The 24,591-nt window shown below is 41.4% G+C and overlaps 1 protein-coding gene across 1 annotated transcript in view; it reads left to right on the top strand.

Annotated features, from left to right (window-relative positions):
- The window catches only part of LOC124160781 (ichor-like), a 60,217-nt gene extending 35,996 nt beyond the window's left edge, over positions 1-24,221 (top strand). Inside the window, exon 2 of the mRNA XM_046536817.1 lies at positions 20,217-24,221. Within this exon, the coding sequence (XP_046392773.1) occupies positions 20,441-22,261 (1,821 nt within the window). The 5' untranslated portion in view covers positions 20,217-20,440 and the 3' untranslated portion in view covers positions 22,262-24,221. The remainder of the gene's footprint in view (positions 1-20,216) is intronic.
- Positions 24,222-24,591: the final 370 nt, after the last annotated feature.

Here is a 24,591-nt window from a genome sequence, read left to right as displayed (position 1 = left end):
TTCAGTTGCAACTAATACTGGGGGTCTGAGGGTATGGAATACCCGCCAGGGTAAGCGGTAGGCGTGAGAAACATATATTGCGGAATTTTATGATAAATTGTTCAAAATGGTGAGTTTTACGGCTTTTGGAGCGATATTTTATTAAATTTTACACTATTCTTGAAGTAATATCAATTCAAAATGGATTCGCTATAGGTGGTTAACCCTTTCTAACCCAGAGCTACTTCTGGAAAATATTAAATATCAAGACTTATCATTTTAAAAATGTGAATATTTTCTACTTAATCATAAATATTATGGCAGCTACATATTTCGCCATTAAAGTTTACAGCACAAAAGAATACGTAGTTTAAATCTTTTCTGAATGGAGCTAAAAGGTATATATATTTGTTGTTACTTAGAAGCAATATTGCGTTATAATGGTTGTATCCACCCAGGTGGGATTCGAACCCGCAATATCTAGGTTGGTAGTCGAAAACATTACCTCGGCGCCACCGAGGCCGGCTTTACAAGTGTGTCAAATAAATGGTTCCTGGATGGTTCATAAATGCTCCACTAATCCGTATGTCTGGATTCCGCAAATTATCAGTGGCTGGTTGTTCCGAGCGGGTGTGGGGGCTGTCCGTAGTGTATTACTACTAGCTGTAAAGTATGCCAGATGTAGCTCATATTGCTAAGTTGCGATTTTGTGATACTGCTGTACCTCTGATTATAAGTTCATTTAAATTAAATTTTGGTGTTTAGTTTGATAATATATATCTTTTTTAAGCCTCGAACAGCAATGAATTTTTAAACAACGAATCAAGATGTTTTCTGCCTATACAATAATCATTCACCTACTTATGATCCGAGAGATGGTCCATAGCCGTTGGCATAGCAGCAATATGCGAAGTTTGGACGCTCGCGGTGAGGAACGTTAGGTTTAGAAAATGTTCGGAATATGGACAGTTGCGGTCAAGGGACCTTTGGGCACTGTGCGGTAAACGGATATTCTTGTCTACCGAGGCAGGTAAAATTTGCGGATTACGAATGAGCCTTATTATCGATTATCGGTATTCCAGTATACACTTCTTTCCCCAGCTGGGCACTCCAGTACCATCTAAATGCTCCAATAGTTTATGCCTTCACCACTGTATATATTACTCAGAGATGCAAGCCGAAGGTTGGTTCCGATAAGTGAGGGTAGAGCTCATCCCGACCTAACTGTGTGAATTTTACACGTTCAGGGTATGAGGAAAGTTTTTTTCTGGGAAGGTGAATTTGGATTGATGAGGGTGGAGTTCATCAATTATGGTACAGTTGCTTCCATGAGCCTCTTAGAGAATATATTGGTGTAGGTATTTTCTAAGGCTTCATCCTCGAAGACAAACTGAAGACAACGGATTTGAATCTGAGACTCTTTGTTCAGAAACCAAGGTCTCTACTCACCGGACTACCGCTCTGTCCTATCAGTTTCCATGCTCGAGTATATTTGACACAATCCTATCCCACACCCCAGTGATCAAAAGAAACTATTATCTTACAGGAGTCGATGGAAACGCATGTTCCCATTCATGGTTGGTTATTTGAAGGTTTTTCCTTCAGGCCAAAATATTAAAGATTGCTAAATCAAACAAACGATTCGGGCACGGCCGTGTTTACGCTGAAAGACGAAAGAAAGAAAACACCTGCGTGCACTCACGGGCACGCGAACACTGAAGTGATTTTTGGAACGCGTGATTCAAGACACGACCGTCAGTTCGGCTGTCGCTTTTGTTGTTCAGCCGGAGGAAAAATAGAAATTTCGCGGAAATAGTTCCCAGGCCTGGAGGACTACCTGAGTGCACATTTACTTGAGAGTAACGTTTTTGAGGGTATTTTCTTGGGATCACACCCGCTTATTCGGGCTACGAAGGCCACTTTCGTCTAAGTAGTATATGCTTAGCGGGAAATGTTTAGAATGATGGAGGGAAATATACAAGTGTGAAGAAATAAATGTTTTCAGAACACAAATATTTGTGAGTGGTCATTTTTTAGTGTGAATGTCACAAACAGTATTCGTTCGTCTGCATATTCTTCAAGGCCACCTGGCTATATTTGAATGAGTTGAGAGCAGCAGTAATGCTTCAACTTTCGTTTTCACTTGCAGTCACATGCACTCGATGAACTGTCTTACCTTGGATAGCTTCAAGCTGGTACCGTTACCCCTCATAATACAGGAATTTCAAAGAATATTCCTAATGTATACCGTATTTTTTTAAAGAGAGATAGGTAATTCGATCTATTTCTATTTGTGATTGAGATTTTCCAGGAAGTGAAACAACTATTCATTCGATGATCTATTAGCATTTATTTTCCAGTTTCAACACACATGTTGTTGAAATAAGGACTGGAAGGGGTAGGTTGAAAAGCGAAAAATTTTAATTGAAAAATATTCAGGGCACAATTTCCACCTTAAGGTGGTATTATTTGGGATAAAATGAGTTTTTAGGCCAGAAGAAAAATAGTTTAAGCTAATATTTATGCAGCTATTCAGCATCTATCTCTTAATGTTTGCCTAAATGTCATTTTTTCGATGAGTAAAGTTTATATTCCTATAAAAGTTGATCAAAGTGGTGACCAGCTATTTAAAAGATTTTTTTACTGTCTTCTCAAAGCACCTCTAAGCGAATAGTTATATTTTTGCAAGCCTTGAAGTTATCAACTGCTTAGTTAGAGTTAGTTAAAGAGACCGAATCCTAGATGGGAGGTTATTAGCGTGATTTCTCTCCGAGGGCAGCCGTGTGGTATCGCTTGTTGCGCCTCGTCGCAGAAACTGGAAATATCAGGGATAATTCATAAATCCAGTCGAGCAGATGTGATCTCCAGATACGATTTCCTATCCTAGATAAGGCGTCAGCCTCCAACCAAAGGGAGTTGGGGTTTATTATCCGACACCACTTAATATCCCTTCCCGAGCGAAGAAAAAGTGGCCCATCTTCGAAACTAAAAGACCGTTTCCTTCGATCTTAACCTGATGGTCTGATGATGTCCTACTTAAAATCAATCTGTAAACTTCTGCTTCTAATTCGCCATTTAAAGTTTTCTCTCCGTTGTGAAGATCACCGCGATTGGAAAAGTCGAATGAAATCGCAACAAAGATTAATGACAGCATTTAATAAAATTATGAAAATCTTTAATCCATAATATTCGATTGGGTGGACCGTGATGGATAAATTATTATCCCTGTGATCCATCTCTTGGTCTTGTAAGTATTATATTGAATTTTTGGAAAAGAATATGCCTACAAGATATAGAAGTAAATTGACATCAATTGTGCGAAAAATCCACAGAGAAAAAATCATTCGCCTTGACAGGGATTCGAACCCGGATCCCTCGATTTCCGTCCGAGTGCTTTAGCCAGTTAAGCTACCGAGGCGTCATTCATCCCTGTGGAAATTTGTGGACTATACCGGACAAGGTGGTATGGACTGCTGAGCATATTATGCGACGAGCAGTCCAAATCGTGCGCACGGCGCCACAGCCGGAGAGTATATGCTCAGCAGTCCATACCACCTTGTCCGGTATAGTCCACAAATTTCCACAGGGATGAATGACGCCTCGGTAGCTTAACTGGCTAAAGCACTCGGCCGGAAATCGAGGGATCCGGGTTCGAATCCCGGTCAAGGTGAATGATTTTTTCTCTGTGGATTTTTCGCACAATTGTGCATTGCGGGTGACTCCCGTAAAAGTTATCACCGTGGCTAGTCCCGGTATACTTAAATTTGACATCAATTCGTTCGACGAGCATGGAAATGCCTGGCAAGTACATACGTCCCTAAGCAACGCAAATTAAAATTTCTCTCCTCACATAAATTAGACGGTGTTACAGTCTCGTTGATTCAAAACAGCTGACTTTATTATAACTAGCTTCAATGCTTGAAATATTGGAATTAATCCGCGGTAGTAATATTCTTTGATGCCAGTGCTCATAAGGTTTCATCGGCCGTAGCAAGATAGAACTAACGTGGTGAATCCAGGAGAAGTTTTTAGCCCAGAGACCCTTATTCATTAGAATGAATGTATCACTAGAGCAGAGAACATTTGTTCAGAAAAAATTATCTGACTGAGCCGGCATCCGAAACCAGATCTCCCAGTAGCCGATCAGGTATGCTAGCAAGCTCATTCAGGTTCGAATTCCGGCAAAGCCAAATGATTATTTCATGGCAAATTTAGGTGATGATGATGATAGAAAAATATTTATTGTTCCGGAAATATCCATAAGAGAAAAAATGAAAATATGGTTTACAGGCACATCGATCATCACAAGAATGGACTAACTTCTAATTTTTGACATGTCTTTATAAAATATTTTCCTATGTCATAATATAAATGTATAAATCTACGTAAACAAAGGCAAGTGGATTTATACAGCAACCCGGATTTAATGTAACATAAAAATCACAAGTATTCTAACTTAATAAAGAACCCCGAGCGTAAATTACTTTGCACCCACGTGCATGAAAGGATACAAAATGACTTGTTTCATGAAGATGCTATATCATTCATTTGTGAAATAAACGGAAAATCAGGGAGGAAAACTTCCTGTGAATGAAGCGGGGTATTATGGGTAGGAAACTTCCTCAGCCTCGCGGAAACTGGAACGGGTGAAGGTCGAGCGAGGAAGGTATCTAATTACAGAAACCGTTTAAGGGAAGTGTCTATCTGATGGAAACGAAAGCTGAAAACCGCTGCCGTGAGGGGGTTAAAACGGGTGAGATGAAGAAGCAGACGTTTTCTTAGGGTGGGTGTGGGATTGCAGGTAACAGGACAGGCAGTAGTCAAGACGTCAAAAAAAAAGGATTGAGCATTTGGTGGAGGTATAAATTTAGGCGAGGTAGCCATTGAAGGCGAAGGATATGGACCTAGTGCAGAAAGACTTAATCCGTGAACTGAATAAAGTACAAAGGAAAGCTAAAAGATTCGTCGAAAACTGCTACGGGCGAACAGACAGCGCTACGCAGATGTTAAGGGAATTAGGATGGGAGCCACCAGAAACTCGAAGGCTGCGCGTTAGGCTTAGATTGCTAGATCAATTGTGAATAGGCATCTTTAAGAGCGACACGGAGAACTTCATATTAGAGCTCCAATATATTTCCAGGTCTGACAGAAACTATAAATTAAGGGAGATGTTTTTCCGAACGCATATTTGTGAAAACTCCTTTTTCACTCTCGCGATAAAGCACTTTAATACATGGTATGGTATATAGAGGAGGCGACCGACAGCTAAGTTCATTTTCGCCTTGAGGAAAGGGTAGGTAAGGAAGGTTGGAGACCCGGCGTCGCCATTAGCCTGCTCTTAACGAAAGGCGCCAAGGGGACCAAGGCTTAACGTCCCATCCGACGGACGGAGTGTTGCGCTTGAAATGTCCTCCAATAGCATTCAAGCAAGGATCGGGCAGTCTCTGAAAATTCTCTGCCACCACCGGGATTAGAACCCGAGCCCACGGGGTGAGAAGCTAACACACTAGCGACCACACCAACCCGATCCCCCCCTTAATACATCCTAGGCTTCATTTCGTCAGAGGATTTCCTTTTTATATGTAAACGGCTGGTGTCCTAGCACCCCATGCCACATGCCTTTTTTAGGGTAGTATGTTGATGTAGATATGGAGGTTTTAAAGGGCTCCGTTCACGAGGCAGGCTCTCCTCCTGTCCTTCACCGCTGCCATGGTTAGGGACAAGGGCAGCGCTCCAAGGAGAGACGTATTCCGTCCCGCTCTCTCCCTGCCCTCATTTCCCACACTGCAGCTTCATCTGCTGCCTCTCACAGCCGCCTTCCCTCATCCCACGATATCCTCCTCTAGCTCGTCTAGCGGCTGTTCCGCCGGAAGAGGTGCATGCATATTGACTCGGGAAAGGGGAAATTTTCTAGCAATCGATTTTTTAATCTACATGTAAAGATCGATTTTTCAGCTAAAATCGATATGAGAACCAATAGCCGGCCTCGGTGGCGTTGGGATAAAGTCCTCGCCTAATAAACCGTGGGTCGCGGGTTCGAATCCCGCCTGGGTAGGTGGTCCCTATATAGCGTATGGATGTTTGTGTCGTCCTTTGTCAATTTGTTGTTGTTTCGCTGGAAGTGGTGCATGCAATCAGGATATTTTCTCGGGAAAGGGGAAAATTTTCTCGAATTTTCGAGCAATCGATTTTTAATAGATATTCAAGAATCGATTTTTCGACTAAAATCGAAATGTAAACCAACAGATCGATTAATCGAAATAATCGCCATTTTCTTTCCGAAAAAATACTGTTCCAACAGTAAAATTATTGTTGTTTCGCAGGAAGAGGTGCATGCAATCAGGATATTTTCTCAAATATGCGAGCAATCGATTTTTATCCAAATTAAAAAGATCGACTTTTAAACTAAAATCGAAATGTAAACCAACTGATCGATTAATCAAAATAATCGCCGGTTTCTGTCTGAAAAAAATACTGTTCCAGAAATAAAGTTGTTGTTGTTCCGCAGGAAGTGGTGCATTTAATCAGAATATTGCCTTGGGAAAGGGGAAATTTTCTAGAATGGGTTATTGCCACAATTCAAGTTGCCTTTCCAACTACGAGGGAGCAAATGAAATGCAAAGAAACTTTGTCTTTCCACGTAAATTTAATTCTTTACGACTTAGGATTAGACGTGGCACGTCATCATCTGGTGCATTTGCACCGAAAGCACAAAATAAATAGTCATACACATTATTTTATATTTTTTTCATTACCATACCACCGAATAAACACGTAGTGGCCACGGTTTGTTTAACAAATTTAATCATTACACGTGCACGAATGACCACGCCCTGAATAGGAACAACCTACCGAAGGTGAAACTCGAACCCGCGACCACTTGGCTGGTAGGCGAAGACTTACAGCGCCGCCACCGAGGCCATAATTTAAGTAATTCCAAAAAAACATGCTGTAAATTTTTAAATGAGTTTGTCTCAGTGGATAGTGCGCAGAGTTTCTGATCGGAGAGTCACAGATTCGAATTCCGGGTGAAGACTTTGAATATTTTTCCGGACGACTGATCGAATATTTCCAGGTCTGAAGCCTTCGAACACCACCAAACATAAATCCTTGACGTGCGAGCTAGCCCAGGGAAAGGTAAATATCTAGTGTGTGAAATCACTCGCCTGTGCGATACTTCCCAATCCAAACCAACCTTCGACTTATAATAACACTGAGTAGGAGATTTAGAACTGAATGCCTGATACCCCAGTTTATGGACCTCCACTTTATGGGCCGCGTGAGCTTCAATGAAGAAATCCAGTTTATTAATAGGTGATTATAAGTAGTTAGGAATATTAATCCCTAATTTAACGTTCTTCTGAATTTTCCGTACATTTTCCATACCAAATAGCCCTATTTATAGATAGGTTGTTTGCATGAATTATTCTTGCGAACAAATCTATTCAATGAGTGGAAAATGAAAATTTTTGAAGAAAATGCCGTTATTAAAGCATTATAATGCATGATTGTATTGGAATAAAGCCTCAGGTCCAGCTGAATTGTGAATTTTTATTAAAATCTATACCAATTTGCAGGTGATTGGTCCACAAAGGTTCACTAAAATGTGCTAAACGGTCTTACCTATCCCTCTATTTTTCATACTCCTGATATTTATATTTCGGAACAACAGAACTCATATTTTCTTGCACTTAGGGACCAAGAGCAATTTTTTCGGTGCTTAGAGGTGGCTGTAAATCACGTAGGGTAATGGGCTGGGGATGGGTAAAAAACTACGCAGTATCCATAAAGGTTAATGCTCTTGAAGTATCGTGTTTTTTTACTGTCCCGGATAAATATGTTGTTGTTTTACTTTAGTTACTTGCAATTGGTGAATATTTTTTTATTGAAAAACTGCTTTAAAATTATTATCGGATTCTATTCTTTTGAACTTTTCTTTCTATAAATGTTTAACAAAACTTTGCACAAAATACCCGAGGTATATTGACGTGAAAAGTCATCGGGGGAGGATCTCTTGGGAGGTTTAAGGGGTAATCACAATGGCCTAAAATGAACTACTTGATTTGGTGAGTTCTCCATAAAAGGAGTGACCAATAGCTGAGATTATTTACGCCATATCGGAATGGAAAGGAAAGATTAATTGTAAAGAAGAACATGTTATTCACTAACTACAGCAAGGAGATGACGGTGTGAAGTCCTGTCCGATTAAAAATAGATTGACTCAGTAGTAGACTCACAATCAGAAGTATTTCACTCAGCGCCTAAGCTTAGGATTCTTATGAAAAATCTCCCCGATGAACACCAAGCCCTTTAGTTAAAGAGATAAAATAATAACTGCCTCACCAAACTGATATTATAAGGGATTAATTAATGAACAAAATGAATTATTTTTCCGAGAATTTCTTTGTTTCCTTAAAGCGTTACCTGATGTATAAAGGGTAAACTACGTGCAAGGATGAGCTGAAAGGAAATCTGAAAAGAAAAAATTGTATTATGCACACTATTATACAAAATATAAAAATAAATTCATAGAGGAAGCAAAAAAGGGATAGTAGCATATAATGGAAAAACAGGCCGCATTTTTACCCTCCGATTTTCTGGCTTTTTCCATCTAACACATCACCATTGTCCTCTTCCTTTTTCCATTATATGTTCCTATCCCTTCCTTTCCTTCTCTATGAATTTATTTATATGTTTACGCTTAAGGCGCCGTGTGAATGAATGTAGGGTCATACAAAATATGATTTACTCGAAGTTTAAGCTGCTAATTATTTATTTTTGCTATCGAATAAAGACATTGTCTTAAAAAAAACAAGCAGGAGAAATATGTAAATAACAACTAAATAATCATATGAAAAATCTTAGTATAATGATAGATAAAGAATGACAAAATTCGGTATCATTTAAATTCTCAATGACAAAATTTCTATTTTGATAAAATCATTGGCTCGGAGTGGAAAACGTTCATTTCTCCCATCCATGGCCATTATTATTTTTATCAGTTAAATTATACACTTTAAGGCCATTCCTTAAGTATTTCGTCGTGCAAATGCCAGTAATCATACCTACAATCCCGATCATTGAGGTCAAGATTCTTTGAAGCTGCATGCAACACTTCATCATAAACCAAACACTCTTTCACGAACACCTAAAGTGCTTCCCACTATCACGGATATCAGCAGCCTCCATCCAAGAAGTACAAATTCCAACCTCACCATATACTTTCTCTTCATTTAATTAACTAAAACATTAAAATATGACGTTAGTAATTGCAATACCAACCGCGAATACACCATTCATCCCACCGTTTGCGAAAATAGGTGGTATCGGGCTGGTGTGGTGGCTAGAGTGCAGGATTCCCATTTAGATGGTCTGGGTTCAAATCCCGGCGGGGGGCAAAAATTTATCTAAGGCTGCCCGATCCCTGCTTAAGTGCTATTTGGAGGGCACTTCAAAAGCAGCACTCCGTCCGTCGGATGGGACGTTAAGCCGTCGTCCCCTCGGCGTCTTTCGTGAGGAGTTAGCTAATGTCGACGCCGGGTTTCTCTCCATCCTTCCCTCATGGCGCAAATGACCTTAGCTGTCGGTCGTCTCCTCAAAATTCCATGCCATTAACGAAAATCAAGTTAACTTGTAAAATCTGCAGAGGCATTAACAAGATAAAAGGCCATGACGAAAATAAAACAATCCTGTGATGAGACGTGAATTCCAACTTAATTACAATTACTGCAACATAATTTATCCTTCCGATTGAGATCTAGTCTTGACGTCCTCAGAATCTGACTCCAGATGCTAGGGTTCTGCGCTTTCTTATTCCAAATCCTAATTGAGAGGGATCTCAAGGAGCGAACGATGAAGCACACCTTTGTAATTTCACTGCAAACTTTCCCCCACGGTGCAAGATTGGAGTTTCAGACATAATTACTCATCCACCACGGACAAGAAACCTCGTGGGAACAAGTACTAGAAAACTTGAATGCGATCCCCACGAGAGAGAGATGCCAGTCATGAAAATCCTCGCTTTAAACTTACCACTTTTAATGAGTCATTAAAGTCGAGAGCCCATTTGGGTAAGAATATGGAGAAGCAATTAGTTGGCAGGTCAATCCCCCCAAATGGGGATACTGGAAAGGGTGGTAAATTATTTATGCATGAACACGGTACCTCTTATATGCCGAATCAAAAATATTTGGAATGATTTCACTTCAACGAAGCGTTTCGCCTCAAAGTAAAATTTATAAGAGACAGTAATAAGTTCATTGACACCAGTTACTTGTCATTTTCCGGCTTCAAAAGAGTTTTAAGAGCATAGCGAGCATGAAGGATAAGCCGAAAGAACTATCACGATACTTCCAAACAGAGCAGTACGTTGCGTGAAAAGGAAAACACGTTACAAATTTTAATGTTGGAATTTTATTTACGCCCTAAGCCCTTTTACCACGTCCTACGCCCTTTTAACTTCCTTGTCATCTGTAGTTACTTTTTTAAAAATTAAAATTCCTTTCATTTTTCAGTTCTCATTAATTATACATCTTTTTTCTTGCTTCATCAAATATGGATCTTAGTTTTTTTACTGGAATCATTAAGTTGCATTTTTAATTCTTGGTATACATATTACGTAGTAATATAGCTTGACATAATAATAATTGATAATTAAATTTTAACTTGTTGTACCAACTTTTTATATCCTAAAAGCTATCAATGAATCTAAAGTCAACGTTGGCCTTCTATTAAGCAATTAATTTTTTAAGTCGCAAATTTCTACATAATTTATACCTATTCAATAAAGCGACCAAGAGCGTAGCAAGAATTCAAAACTATATACAACGATAGCCGACGAGACACCTCCTAATGAGAGCAGCGAGGCGCAGTCAGCGAGCCTATCCTTCTCGACCAGAGAGCACATGTCGTCGAATCAATCGGTGCTGGCACACAATCATGACGGAGCAACTCTTTCGGAAGAGGAAGTGGGAGATAGGCGAACGGAAAAGAGGAGGGCTTGCCCCTTGATTAATTCGTCTTATATGTCTTAAAAAGTAGGCAGGAGAGAGGAGAAGGATGGACCCAAGACCCTAATAAACGATAGCCCGCGATGAAAAGTGGGTCCTTTGCCCCTTATCCCATTCCCAATCGCTTGAAGATAAAAAAAAATATCATCAAAGAACCGCCTTCCAAGCGTCTCACGCCATTGACATAGTTCAGGGTTGAAATGTAAATACTTGGCGGCCGGTTTAAATGAGGCGGTAGGGTGTATCCCATTGTCATTAAACGTTCTCGGAGTAGGGGGAGGGAACGAGGTGGGCAGACTAGGCTTCAAGAGAACGGCGCACAGACATTCAAGCACGTTGGTATGTGCATCTCATGTTTCATGATGTTCACGCGCAACTCCTTCAACGCCGCCAGCGGAGAAAGAGGAAAACAAGAGGGATTAATAGGAGCCACGATTTCCGAAACGGTTCGAGTCCATTTAGCAGGGATTTGGGATGAGTAATTTTTTCGCTTATATTTAGCACTACAAAAGATTTTTCTTTGATTTTTCCATGAATGAGTATTAAGTAGACCCTTTATATTCCTAGGGAGAGGTGGAATATACAGATTTAAAGTTATAGAGAGAATGGTGGGTCTAAAACCATTGCATAATAATGCAATTATATACCAATCCCTGTTCACGACATCGACAACCAATCCGGGACGAATACAAAGGTCTGCTCCCTTATCCCCCAGAAATGAGGAAAATAAAGATAAAAATCAACTGCGGTACTCACTCGCTAAGTGATTCAACCCGATGGTTAGTTAGGATGGGTGAGGGTAAAGCTCGCCTCATACTCTGTGAATACAACACATTCAGGGTAGAGGAGACAGATAGTTCTTTTTCCTGGGCCACCTCGTTATTGAGACAATTTTATCTGGGGGTTTCCAAAGGCGTCTCTTGGGATTTGAATCTGGGGCAGTTTTGTAGCCAAGCAATCAACCCACTACGTTAACACGCTTACTCTTGGTACGGTAATCTAAATTATTTGCATGATCATATGCGAGGGCATGGCCCGCTGGATGCATAAGTACAATCGTTATTCCTTATTTTTTTACATTTTACATTTAGTACATACACGCACCACATCCATCTACAGTAAGGGGCAAATTCATGAGGATTATTGCGGGGGTGCGAAGTACCGGGCAGATTTAAAGTGTTAATATTTTTCGATAAAATCTGGAAAATTATGCCTCTCATATTATCCATACCGGCTGTTGTTACTAAAATTGGAAATGATGCATTGCTCTCAAAAGCCTTGAAACAAAGTCCAAATTTGTAGAAGCTCTAATGGTGAACTTTTCAATATATAGAAAATTTTTAATATATTATACTGATTATTACAATGAATCAAGAGATATAAAATGGTCACCAGATGCAGTGGTAGAATATTAAATACTTAATTTTGCATTTATGTTAAATATAATATATCATGGGGAGTCCTAATTTGAATGAATCAAGTTAACCTCATATTTATCTCGCCACTTCCCCAGAATGATATTGTGAATATACTTCTCCGCCTCCGATATTTAAAAGGGATTATGTAGGTACAGAAGTGTCATAATTGAGGGTAATGATTGAAAAAAGGAAATAGGACTCTATTCAGAGGACAAAATGCATTCCATCCTGTCGGAAGTGAACCTATTCCCTACTCAATAATTTCAATGCTTTGTTCCCTCTTCTTTGTTTCGACAAAGGTTTCTGTTGATTATCCCATTTTTAGTTGATTTTCTACCGTATCTTGAAATCCATATATCATTTCAGTCATGACCTAATGGAAATATAATACTAGTATTTAAAGTAGCAGCCATATTTCAATTCACAGAATTTTTACTAGAAAATCTTTGCGTAGAAACTGGCTGTACTAGTGAAAATTGACACATCCCTGTAGATTGTGGTGAGAAACGTCCTTGAGTAATTAATTCCATTTATGCTTTTATCTACGAATATCAAAACAGCAAAATGCTGAAAGTTAAATTGACCATAGGGGTATTGGCAGGCATTATGAAATGTTGAAAAATGGATTGCAAGAGGATATATACCTAAATGCAAGTAGTCGCCTCAAAAAATATATCGTCACAAGGAGAAAAAATTTGCAGGGGGCCGAAAATCCCGATTTTCCCCCTCGCTAGGCTTAGATTGTTTGAGCAATTGAGCATTGATATGTCTTTTAGAGCGACACGGAGAATATCATACTAGAAGCGTACAATATTTCCAAGTCCGACAGAAAGGATAAATTAAGACAGATGTTTTACGGAAGGGATAGGTTTTGGGATTCGTTTTTCCCCCGAACAATAAAGGACTTTAATAGAATGATAAACAGAGATATCGTATTGCCCACTAATTTAATCATAATAGCTTACAACACGCGTTTTAAGCTGTTATCATATGGTTGGTGGGCAATACGATATCATTGTCTATCATTCGATATGTTGTTCTACGACATCACTGCGCAAAAAAATTGACTTCATTTGATTTTAATAGAAGTTAGACGGAATTTTGTTATAGCATATCCTTTTTATTAGCAAACCGCTGGTGCCCTAACACCCCCCGCCACTTACCGATTGAGACCACTTGCGGGGTAGTATGTAGATGTAGAAATACATGCACTATTGCCACTAACAGAGTACTCCGTACCCCCGAATGGTGGTCGCATAGACGGGAACACCACAACTAGCCACCACTAAGATCTCTGCCGCATCCCAAAGGCTTTACCCCCCCCCCCCCCTTCAACTCCACCGTATCTGCCCCTCCTCCTCCTCCCGCCGCCAGCGCAGAGCATACTTCTGCTGTTCTGCTCGGATGTAGGTAAGTGGGATTCCCCCCACTCTCCCCACACCACTCAACCACTCAGCCTCAAAATCCCATTCCGTGAGTCCCCCCCTCCCCTTAACCTCCCCTCCTTCCCACACGAACATAACGGTACGGAAGTTTTCCTCTGATTCCTCCTCCTCCTCCTACTCCTCCGCGCTCCAAACTTTTTGAGTCGAAGCGAAGACTTTCGGCGTGTGTAGGCCATCTCTCCCCGTGTCTTTTCTTCGCCCACCCCCAACCTATCTTTCTCTCCATTTATTTATTTTTTTGCCTACCCAAGGCTACGACTGCGATTGTCTCCGCCGTGCCATACCGTTCCAAGGTATTGCTGTTTATTTATTGTATATGCATGCATTTTACCATAAATAGATTCAAGGGGACTGCATGGAGGAGGCTTAATTCCATCCCATAGAAGGCTGTTCTCTGTTGCCACTTCGGTCGCATTAAACTCGGTTTTCAAAAATGTCCGCGGCGCAGTGATGAATGCAATGGGATCCACTTTTTTCCTCTTATGTGCTTGCATTTTACTATAAATAGATCGATTTTCTGGATGGGAGTCCCTTTCCCTATCTCCCTTCAATTTTTTATGCTTGCTTTCATACCAAACTGAGTCTGCGACTATGATCGTCTCCGCCGTGGCATACTTACCAGACCATTACTGTTTATTTAAACATAAATTCATTTTCACATGTATTTTACCTTAAATATATCCATTTCCTGAATAGGAGCTCCTCTCCCTATGTCTCTTCATTTTTTTATGCCCGCTTTTCATACCTACATTAGTCTACGTCCGCGACTGTGTCCGCCGTGGCATACTTACCAGGGTATTACAGTTTCTTTATTGTTATTGCATGCATTTTACTATAAATAGATACACGTTCCGGATTGGATACGAGTAACCTACCCCAGTCAGTTTCAAACCCCCGGCCTTCAATTTTGCAAGCATAAACTGCCATAACTTAAATTGGCGTAACTTAAATTAAGACGACGTATCGTATCACTGTTAGGGGTGGGTTTCATTTTGGCGAATTATGCCTTTAAAGATAATAATAGCCATTCCCTAAAATGTTTTAGTTAATTACTGGGGTGTCCTAATTTAAAATTGGAATTTATATTTGGGGGGGATCGGCAAGAAATAACGATAGGATTCGACTCCCACCCTTTAATTTTGCAAACAAGACCTTGGCGAAACTTGAAATTGGCGTTACTTGACTGAAGAGTACGTATCCCTGCCTTCAATACCGGTCGTCAATTTTTCGCGACAAATAACTCCGTTAATACGTACGTTGTCATTTATATCTATATTTTTTATATCTATTCAACCACGAAGGGTCTTTATTTTATAAGAATGCAAAACCAAATTGAAGGATTGTTGTTATTGTTCATAATAATGCAAATGCTTCGGGAAGTAATGTGTTATCGAGCTCAAATATTTTATTATTTCCATACCACCGAAAACAGCTCTATAGTACAGCCTTTCATATCGAGCTTATTAACATTTTAACAGTTTAACGTACACAAACAACCAAGCCCTGGATAGGGGTAACTTACCCATGCGGGACTCGAACCGGCGACCTACTGTTTTGCAAGTACGGACTTTACCCCGCCGCCACCGAGGCCAACGTATACAAATGTATGTTCTTTGTGGACGAAGATGTCCGAGGAAAATAAATTTATATTTTATTACTCATTAATCAAGGGATAATCACGGTCAAATAGATTAGACAATTAATTCTTCGCGTTGTGCAAAGTTAATCCTTTTTTTTCGATTTGGTCTTCTACAGAACTCTTACGAGAGGAAAATTCAAATTACAAAGGGTTCTATGGATTTCTGGATTACTAGCGTAATGCAGAAAACTCGGAATGGAATTTTTGTCATTGCTGATGCAATTCACGGCCAATATTTTAATTACAATATAGTCATAGCGATTATACCTAAAATTCCTAAATAATTAGATAAACTTTCTCGTTGAAGAACTTCTTGACACGGAATACCAATATTTTCGACACACCTGAGCGATACCGCAGCTCGTGAGTACTGCAGTAACTGAAGACATGAATGCAAGAAGTAGTTAATAACCATGATAGCCAAAGGTGAGCTTCAAGAAAAATGAGAAAAAAATAATGGTTCGCGCGCTCAAAAAGAAGAATGCAAGTTTGCTGTGGTGCCTGCTGAACTTATTTGGAACTCTAGAAATAACGATGCCTGCTGGTGAAGGGGAGGAAGGGTTTGGCGTGTTTATGGGAATCTCATTCTTGAAACAATGGATCACTACCTGGTTTTTGCATTCAGACTTTAAACTCTTCTCGTATTCGCCGGGTCAGGTTTACAAGGTGGAAGTTTCGATTTTTGTAGAAAACCCGACCCGGTGGAGAACCCGAGGCGAATTCCTCCCAGTAGTTCGCCGGGAAAGCCGACGATCCTATTTCATTCATTAGTATTGCTATGATGGAAATCTTTTGTCTAAACAGCGTGAGGATGAAGATAGAATTTTATGGGGTTACACAAATAGGGCAAACAGTAGCATAACAAGGTTATACTAAACTCCTATGCAATTTTGTTCTTTTCGGATAAACTATTAACTCCTTGCAGAACTATCTGAAGAAAATATCGTTGATAAATTACATAGAATAGTCTATTTTAATTTCTTTAATTTTCATTGGTGTATATCCTACCTATCAACTAGATAATTTCTCCGAAAGTGATAGTGTACTATGCGGGTTACCATTTGAGGCAACGATGGAAGAAACCAAGTCATGGCCGGCCTAGTGTTGTATTGAGCACGTATTCCTAATGTTTGGCCATTCATAAGGAAGAGGTGCATAGTACAATTCGGAACGAGCACCCTTTTACTCTTACCTTTACCCATACCCTTTTACGCGGCAATCTTGATGTATTTATCACGAAAACGTGGGTAATGTTTCCATATTATCCATGTTCAGAAAGATAGTTTTCAAGTAAAGAGTAGCGTCGCAAGCAGGTATCAGGTTGCTATGTGTAAATGCGCAGCAAATATTACTACCCAATTTAATAATGCAAAGTTCCTCCTAATCTAATCGGGGTAATCTATCGGTGGCCCTTGGCGGGTTTTCTACGTCAACATTCATGTAGTCAATCTCGCTTCATTATTTTTTGCAAATATCAAGTTAAAAATAAACCTCCTGGTCATCCCATAAGTCCTACTGACTACCCAAACATATTTTTGCATTGCTTTTGCAGACCAATCCTAATTTCTTCAAATGCAAAAATCCAAGAAGGAAAAATACCACGAATTATATTCTGAGCACAGCTGCGGAATTACATGGATTGACTAGCGTAAAGATGAAATGTTAGCTGAGTGGATATCTGTTTCAAGTTAATCGCAGGACCGCCGAATGCTGACCGCCCGTGATGAATTTATTCATTTTAACTTACTGTCTATCATTTTATTTATCCTTCCAAAATTACCTACTAAGGATTGTTATACAGGATTCGTTACCCTTAAAAATGTATTTAGTTTTAAAATGATGCCCGAAATTTAAAAAAAATATAATGTCCAACGCTCCTCCTGTGACCGTCATTGTATCAATTATTTTTATTTCTTCGCGTTGTAGTGCCCGTAAGTATTTATGGTAAGCTTTAAAGCAATTTTCTTGGAGGGACAACACTCCCTTAATCAACCAGAAGGTAGATATTTTTGATCTGTGAGAGTATAGCTCACCCTTGATTCAGCAGATGAGCATTATTTCACATTTTAGGGAAGCGAGGCTAGATTCTTCCTCTGTACCATCTTTTTTGTTCTCTATGGGTATTTTATCATAGTATTCTACCGATAAAGGTTGGTTTTTATGGAGTGTTTAGTAGGTACTCTGTCAGTCTACACTCCCTTTATGGACTTCCCTCTTCAATTCCCAATAAGGCTTTCTCCGTTTCATTCCATCTAAAACATCCTATTCTTTGCCTTCCCTTCCTCTTTTACCTACCATTCTACCCTTTAACACCGTTTTCAACATCCCCTTTCCGCACAGTACTCGCTCCATCCATACCATCTGTCTATTCTGTATCTCAGCAAGAAGTTGCCTTTTCTCACCCACCATGTCCAGCACTTCGTCGGAACTCCTCCTCTCCGCCTACTTAGGTTTGGGAATGTCCGAAGACTTCACCGAGATATGGACGCGGGGCTCTTAGATCAGTAGTCCAATGCTCTACTCACCAGACCACCTCGCTCACCCCAACATATGATATGAAAAAGCAACTCCAAGATCGGAAAGTCTAGTAGAAATAATACGTTGTGTATCAGTTATTAATTTCCTCACCACGTATCGACATTGCCGCTTTTAGCTAAGACTGTTATAAGAAGCGCCCGGAACATTTGTGACAGCCTCAGCGGCTGATGTTATTGGATAACGCAGATAAATCTTCCGAAATAGGGGTCACACAACTTTCTCGCGTTGACATTAAAGGGAAAAAATCCAAGGTCCTGTATCGCCGTCGCATTTACAACCTCGGCTCCGATGAGAGCTTCCATTGGAAGCTTGGCGCGCGTAATAAGCAACGTCCGTGGACTTGAATTTTCTCTTTATGGACAGCTTTTTTATTCCTGATTTCAGGTTTTCTCCCGCCTAGCGCACTGAGAAATTCGCATCGAGTCATGAAAACAACATCATTTCAGCGAATTAAAGCGGTAAATTTACCGTCTAGGAAAATGGTAGACTTGAAGGCTTCCGAACAGTAATGAACGTGAGGAGTATTTTTAGATTCGAATGCCAACATTTATTGTGGTATCAAGATCGCGATAATGTGGGATACGCAAATCGAATCATCAGAGAAGAGATTTCTGTCTCGAATAAACGAATGAAACCGTGATATCGTGACTTTTTTTTACAGAGGTGGAGGGAAGAATTACGTTCTGATGCTGATTTAATATCTCGTCATTTCCATCGTATTTATTTTAGTAAAAAATATTTAAGGGGTAAAATCACTCAGAATTCAGATAATGAAAATGATATAATAATTATGAAAGAACAATTTATTTGCATTTACAAATTTAAATCAATCATAAGCCCCTTCACCTGCATAAAAAATGGTGTTCATTTAAAACGTAGGTGTAAGGTATTATGTAAATAAACTTTACTCGTAAAATATCGAATGGTATTAATATAAAACTTGTAAAGTATTATCTAAAGAAATTTTATTCGTAAAATATCGAAGGCCGTAGCGAGCGGGGGGAAGGTGTTGTGATTCAAATAATCCGAAATTTTTGGGAAATATAATGTGCAGTGTATCCCTTCCACATAAATCCCCGTAAACACTCCCTAAAAAATTTCTAGCTTGGATTTTCCTGAGAAGAAAATAAAAATTTCAGCTATTATCTTGAGATTCAACGATCATTTAAACCTGACCAATGAATACAAGGAAATCTTCAGAGACAAAATAGCTTTGTCTTGGCGGTAGGAAAATAAATGCATCCTTTTCCTACTTCCATAAAAGCTGGGCGAAATCTTGTCATGAAAATCCGAAGGTTGCGATATTCAGTCCGTGTCAGGGTAGGGCAAAAAGTAAAGGATACAGATATCCCTTTGTTATTTTGCACTGAGGTTACAATGAAAAAACATTAAGGAGTGTTTGCAAAGGAAAATATCCAAGAAGCGAGTCGTATAGAAGTCTGAATGCGTTCATGAAAAGGTCCAATGTTTTACAATTTACTGGCCTATAGATTAACAATTTTCCTGTTGTAAACCATTCAAAAATTGGGAACACGGCATAAAAACATAGATTCGTTGGCATCTCAGGTAGATGCATGAATGATATGATCTCGAAAAGACAGGAGGGAGAGAATATAAGAAGCCAGAAATATCATGGCCAGCTCTGTCATCGTTATGATGGCTCACTTCCTTCATAACGATCGTGCAGCTAGCCATTACAGCTTTTTTTCTGAATACACAATCATCATTCATCCCATAATAATTTTTTCCTATATATTCCAATTATTTATTCCAATAAATTATATTTAAAGATACTGGGAAGCGTGATAGCTTAGTGATCAGAGCAGTTGGCCGATGATCAAAAGGGTGGGCAAATCATACGAGCATCCTGAGAGGTCTTTATTTTTAAATCCTAGATGTGCTAGGTGGTACAGAGAAAGGAACTGGCCCTCCTATCCTCAATGAGCAAAGATTACTCGCCAGTGGCTTCATTAGTTGACTCTGCCCTCACCCATTCAGGGCAACGTTCGGGTCTGAGTGCGTGTGATGTAGATAGGATCTACACGATCTAAATGATGTATTTTAGAAAATGCTTGTCCTGATAGTATATTTGATCATGATTATTTTTGGCAGTGCATATTGTTGTTAAGTGCCACCCAATGTAGTACCCCACAAGTAAATCAATTGTTTCTCTCTTTCTCTTTCGCAGGATCCTACAACCAGTTCGTCATGTGGAGGCAAGCGGCATGAAGCCGCTGCCCCCTGCGACACCAGCCACCCGCCCTTCCGCAACCTCCGCCTCCTTCCCCCTGGTCCCCTCGCTCGCCCGGGGTCGATAGGAGAGGACATCGCTCCGGGGGCCGGCCGCAGCCGCCGTCACCCCTGGATCCCCCGTGGCTCAGCCCATCCGCCGCAGCCACTGCCCACCATACGATGAAGTTCGAGACGGACTGCGGCCCGGTGGACGCACTGCTGAGCTGCTGGGGCGGCGAGGCCGCCGCGCACCACGGCCTCCTGCTTGCCACCTCCTCCGCCGCCGGGGGCAACTCCGTGGGTCCCTTAGGGTCAGTCGGCGGCGTCGTAGGGGGCGCGGCGGTGGGCCAGTCGGGAGAAGAGGGCCTCCAGCAACACCACTTGCACTACACGTTCGCCGAGGACTCCGGGCCCGAGGAAGTGAAGCAGGAATCGGACTGCGCCTCGGCCAAAGCAACCATGGACGTCTTGGACAGTCTCCTCCTAACCACCTCCTCCTCCTCGCCCCCCACCTCCTCATCGCCCGGGGGTGGAGGACAGTTTGCGGAGCTCAAGCCCCTGCCTCCCTTCCACACTTACACAGCCTCCCTCAACGGAATCTACGCTCCGCAACCCCCTAGGCACCACGACCAGGCCCCGTCCCCGCACAGTACCCTAGACCCGAGATGCGGAGGAGGTGACAGCGACGTGGCCGAGGACGCTTACAAGGGCACGGAAGTATACTACAGCGAGCCGGTCGTCGTGAGCTCTTCGGGAGACCACCTCAAAGGGGTCTCTGTGGTCGAGGCGGACCAGGGAGTGGAGTACCTTTTGCCCCCGGACATCGAGGACATCGCCGCGATCATTGGCAACGCGATAGCGGACACGACCGTCCCCGGCGGTGGCGGCGGGGGCCCCGCAGCGGCCCAGGTCGCCGCCAACGGAGGCGGGAGTGCCGGAGGGAACTCGGACGGCTGGATGGACTTGGACGCGTGGATAGACACGGCGTGCGTGGTGACCTCCGGTGACCCCGGGAGCGGGAAGGCGCCGTCCGACGCCCTCAACGAGCTCGCTTCCCAGTTCGCGGCCGCCGCAGCAGCCGCGGCCAACCAGCAGAACCAGTCCATGGCACCGACGTCCACCCTACAGTCCCTCCTAAACCAGGGGGTTTCCCAACACCAACAACACCATCAAAACCACATCACGTACCAGCAGCAGATCCAGCAGGTCCAGCAGCAGCAGGCGCAAGGCGGGCAGCAGCAGCAACACCAGATTTCCATCCACAAGCAGCAGCAGCGAGACCAGTACTCGCAACCCCACCACCACATGCCCCTCTTGCAGAGCCGGTTGCAAAACGGAGCGGGCACGGTGGTCAAGATGGAGGCTTTCACGGTGGAATACGACCCTCCGCCCCCGCTGTATCTCATCGGCAACGACATGATGCCGCACACCACGCACGGGGGCAGCCCTCCGGGACTTGTACAGAGCACGACCGCGGAGAGCCCCACCGCACCCTCGTCATCTTCTTCGGCGTCGCCGGGTCGGTTCCCCACCTCTCCAAGAAAGTACGGCCGGGGTAACAGCCTCAAGGCTGCTGCGGGGTCCACCACCGCGGACTTCGGCCCCTCGTTGTCAGATCCGTCAGGGAACGTTGGTGATCACCCCGCGGGGTCGTTCCCTGCTCCCGGCAAGAGTAAGAGCAAGAGCAGATCGAAGAGTAGCAAGAGCAACAGGGGTGGCGGGGCTGGCGGAGGCGGAGGACAGGTCGGGGGCGGCATGCCGGAGGCGGACGGAGGGCTGGGGGCCTATCCCGACGGGGGCCTCGGGGGCGGCAAGGAGAAACCCGTGCACAGGTGCGGAATCTGCAACCGGGGTTTCCTCAACAAGTCGAACATAAAAGTTCACCTTCGGACCCACACCGGGGAAAAACCTTTTCGTTGTGACACTTGTGGTAAGGCCTTCCGCCAGAAGGCCCACCTCATCAAGCATCAGCAGATCCACAAAAGGGTGGGCAGAGACTGAAGAAATAATTAGGGGTTTTTGAGGGAATATTTTTTTAAAGAATTAATAGGTGATCGATCGAAAAATTAAGCAATAAAAACAATTAGGAAAAAAGATGGCGGTGTTCCATCTGGTTTTTCATCGTATGCCAACACGTCTGAAGGGTTTTTACAAAATCCAAACCGCGACTAAGCCTTTTTACACAGTTACATAATTTTATTTACGAAAGAAAAACTTTACCAAGGGGAGTTTCTTGGATGAGGGTGTTGGGGAAAACTTTATGTGAAGAGGTATCCCTCCCACCAACTACGAACAGGGCTTTTTTTTTAATGTCGGCAAGAATGACGCATGAGGCAAAACGGTGTGATGAGGAATTCGGGTAAGAAATGAACAGTAGCTCGCTCATATCTGGGCGTATTGACGCTTTTTATAAATAGTTATATATAAATAATTATAAATATGTATAGATGAATATATCCTCCGAGTGTTGCTTAAGGTTTTTTAATCGCCTCGGTTCGATCTCTTTGAAAACTGGCGGAGGGCGGGACTCTCCGCCTTTTCACGCCAAAAAAAACGAAGCCGCGAAAATAAGTGAAAGGAACCATCGTGTGTTACGTGTAACTGCGACTATCGTATGTGGCGGCAATGGTCATGCAGCAGAGGAGGCTGGACAATACATGGACACCTACATACCTCTTTTAACCTGAAAGTTGAATCGACTTGAAAAAAAGAAGTATTCTCTTTTTTTTAATGATTTATTTTAGAAGTGTATAAAGAAAAAAAGGTACCATTGCTTTGAATACAAAAAATATATTTTTTTACAAAAAAAGATATTTTTTCAAGAGGTGTTCTATTTAAAAAAAATAATGACGACGGGGTGAGGAGTATGAGGCATGTGGCGTACTCCTCGCGGTTCCAAATGGATTGTTTTGAAACTACATGTGTTTATCCATGCAAGAGTGGTAATTTTTTAAAAAGATTTTGCAACAAAAACTTCCACCATTATCATCTATCTGTGCAACTTCTTTTTTCCCCCCATTTATATATATATAAATTAAACCTTCCGTTTCTCTCCTTTGTTATTTCTTTGGGCCACTTTCTCATCATTCATGTATATATATGCATATCGACCAAACGCACATTTTCTTTCCTCTCCTTCGAAAAACATCACCCTATCCTGTTAATTATTATTATAATTATTATCCCATCATCTCCATCTTAATTATTACCATCCATTTCATTATTTTTATTATAATTATTATTGAAGTAATAAGATTTCATAATCATCACGACCCCTAACGATTGGAATTGCTGTACTTTTTATAGAATGTTTTTTTTTAAGGATGCCTCACAGTACAACACGTGGTCGTTGTCTAATTGTTGTCTATCTTTTTTCATCCGGTTTCTTATCTCTCTTCGATCTGATGAACTAAGCCAGCTTGTTTTCCCCCGCACCCAATACCCTTTTAACTCGCCACCCAACCTGACCTCTATCTCTTATTCTTAAAAGGTTATGCGGACGCGGCCGCGTGAGTGAGTTGACTTGGTGACGGGCTCCACCTCCTTTTTTTAATTTTTTTTCGCCACCAACAAAACCCATTCCATTCCCATAGCCCATTTCTCCACATTCTCTCTCTCTCTAAAATCTCATCTACTTATCTGTTTTAACTTACCCAAACCACCCAGGACCAATTGTGTAATCCACTATATCCCTCCCTCCAACAACCGTGCACTTTTTATTTAAAAGTATATATATCCAGAAGCGAAACGAACCGAGAAGATTGATGAAACAAAATGATCACATCCCGGTTCGGAAGGCATGCAATATTTTTTTTTTTTACAAATCCCGTTTTTGATGCTACTAAAAATATGTCAGTATTCTCCTAAATGTGTCTTGTTATTTCTTTTGTATCCTTTTTGTTATTCAAATGTTTTTGTATAAAGAATTTTGCTAGCTAAAATATATATCTTTCTGTGGTTATGATTCCTTTTTTTGTTTTTTTCTTGAACGCTGTCTCTATCATAAATCTTTTTACTCACAAAAATGTGTTATTTGGGAAATCCTATTGTCCGCGGACGATTAACAATGGTGCTCAAAGGAAGAAATCTTCACACCACTGTCATCGTCCTTCAAACACACAGAAATACACGCACAAAATACTCATCATTATTATGCGCTACCAACACAACACGTAAATTGTGACACAATAATATCTGTCAAAACTTGAACTCTTTACTTCCTACGCCTTTCTTATAACTCAACTGGAGAAGGTAAAAAATCTTCCTCTGAATCTATGCAGTTATTTTTATTTGCTTAAGTGAAGGTGTGGTTGAATGTGTCCGTATGTATA

The sequence above is a fragment of the Ischnura elegans genome, chromosome 6, assembly GCF_921293095.1.
Source record: "Ischnura elegans chromosome 6, ioIscEleg1.1, whole genome shotgun sequence".
Taxonomy (NCBI): Eukaryota; Metazoa; Arthropoda; class Insecta; order Odonata; family Coenagrionidae; genus Ischnura; species Ischnura elegans.
Note: the sequence above shows the minus strand (reverse complement) of the source record. Positions and strands in the feature narration are given on the sequence as shown.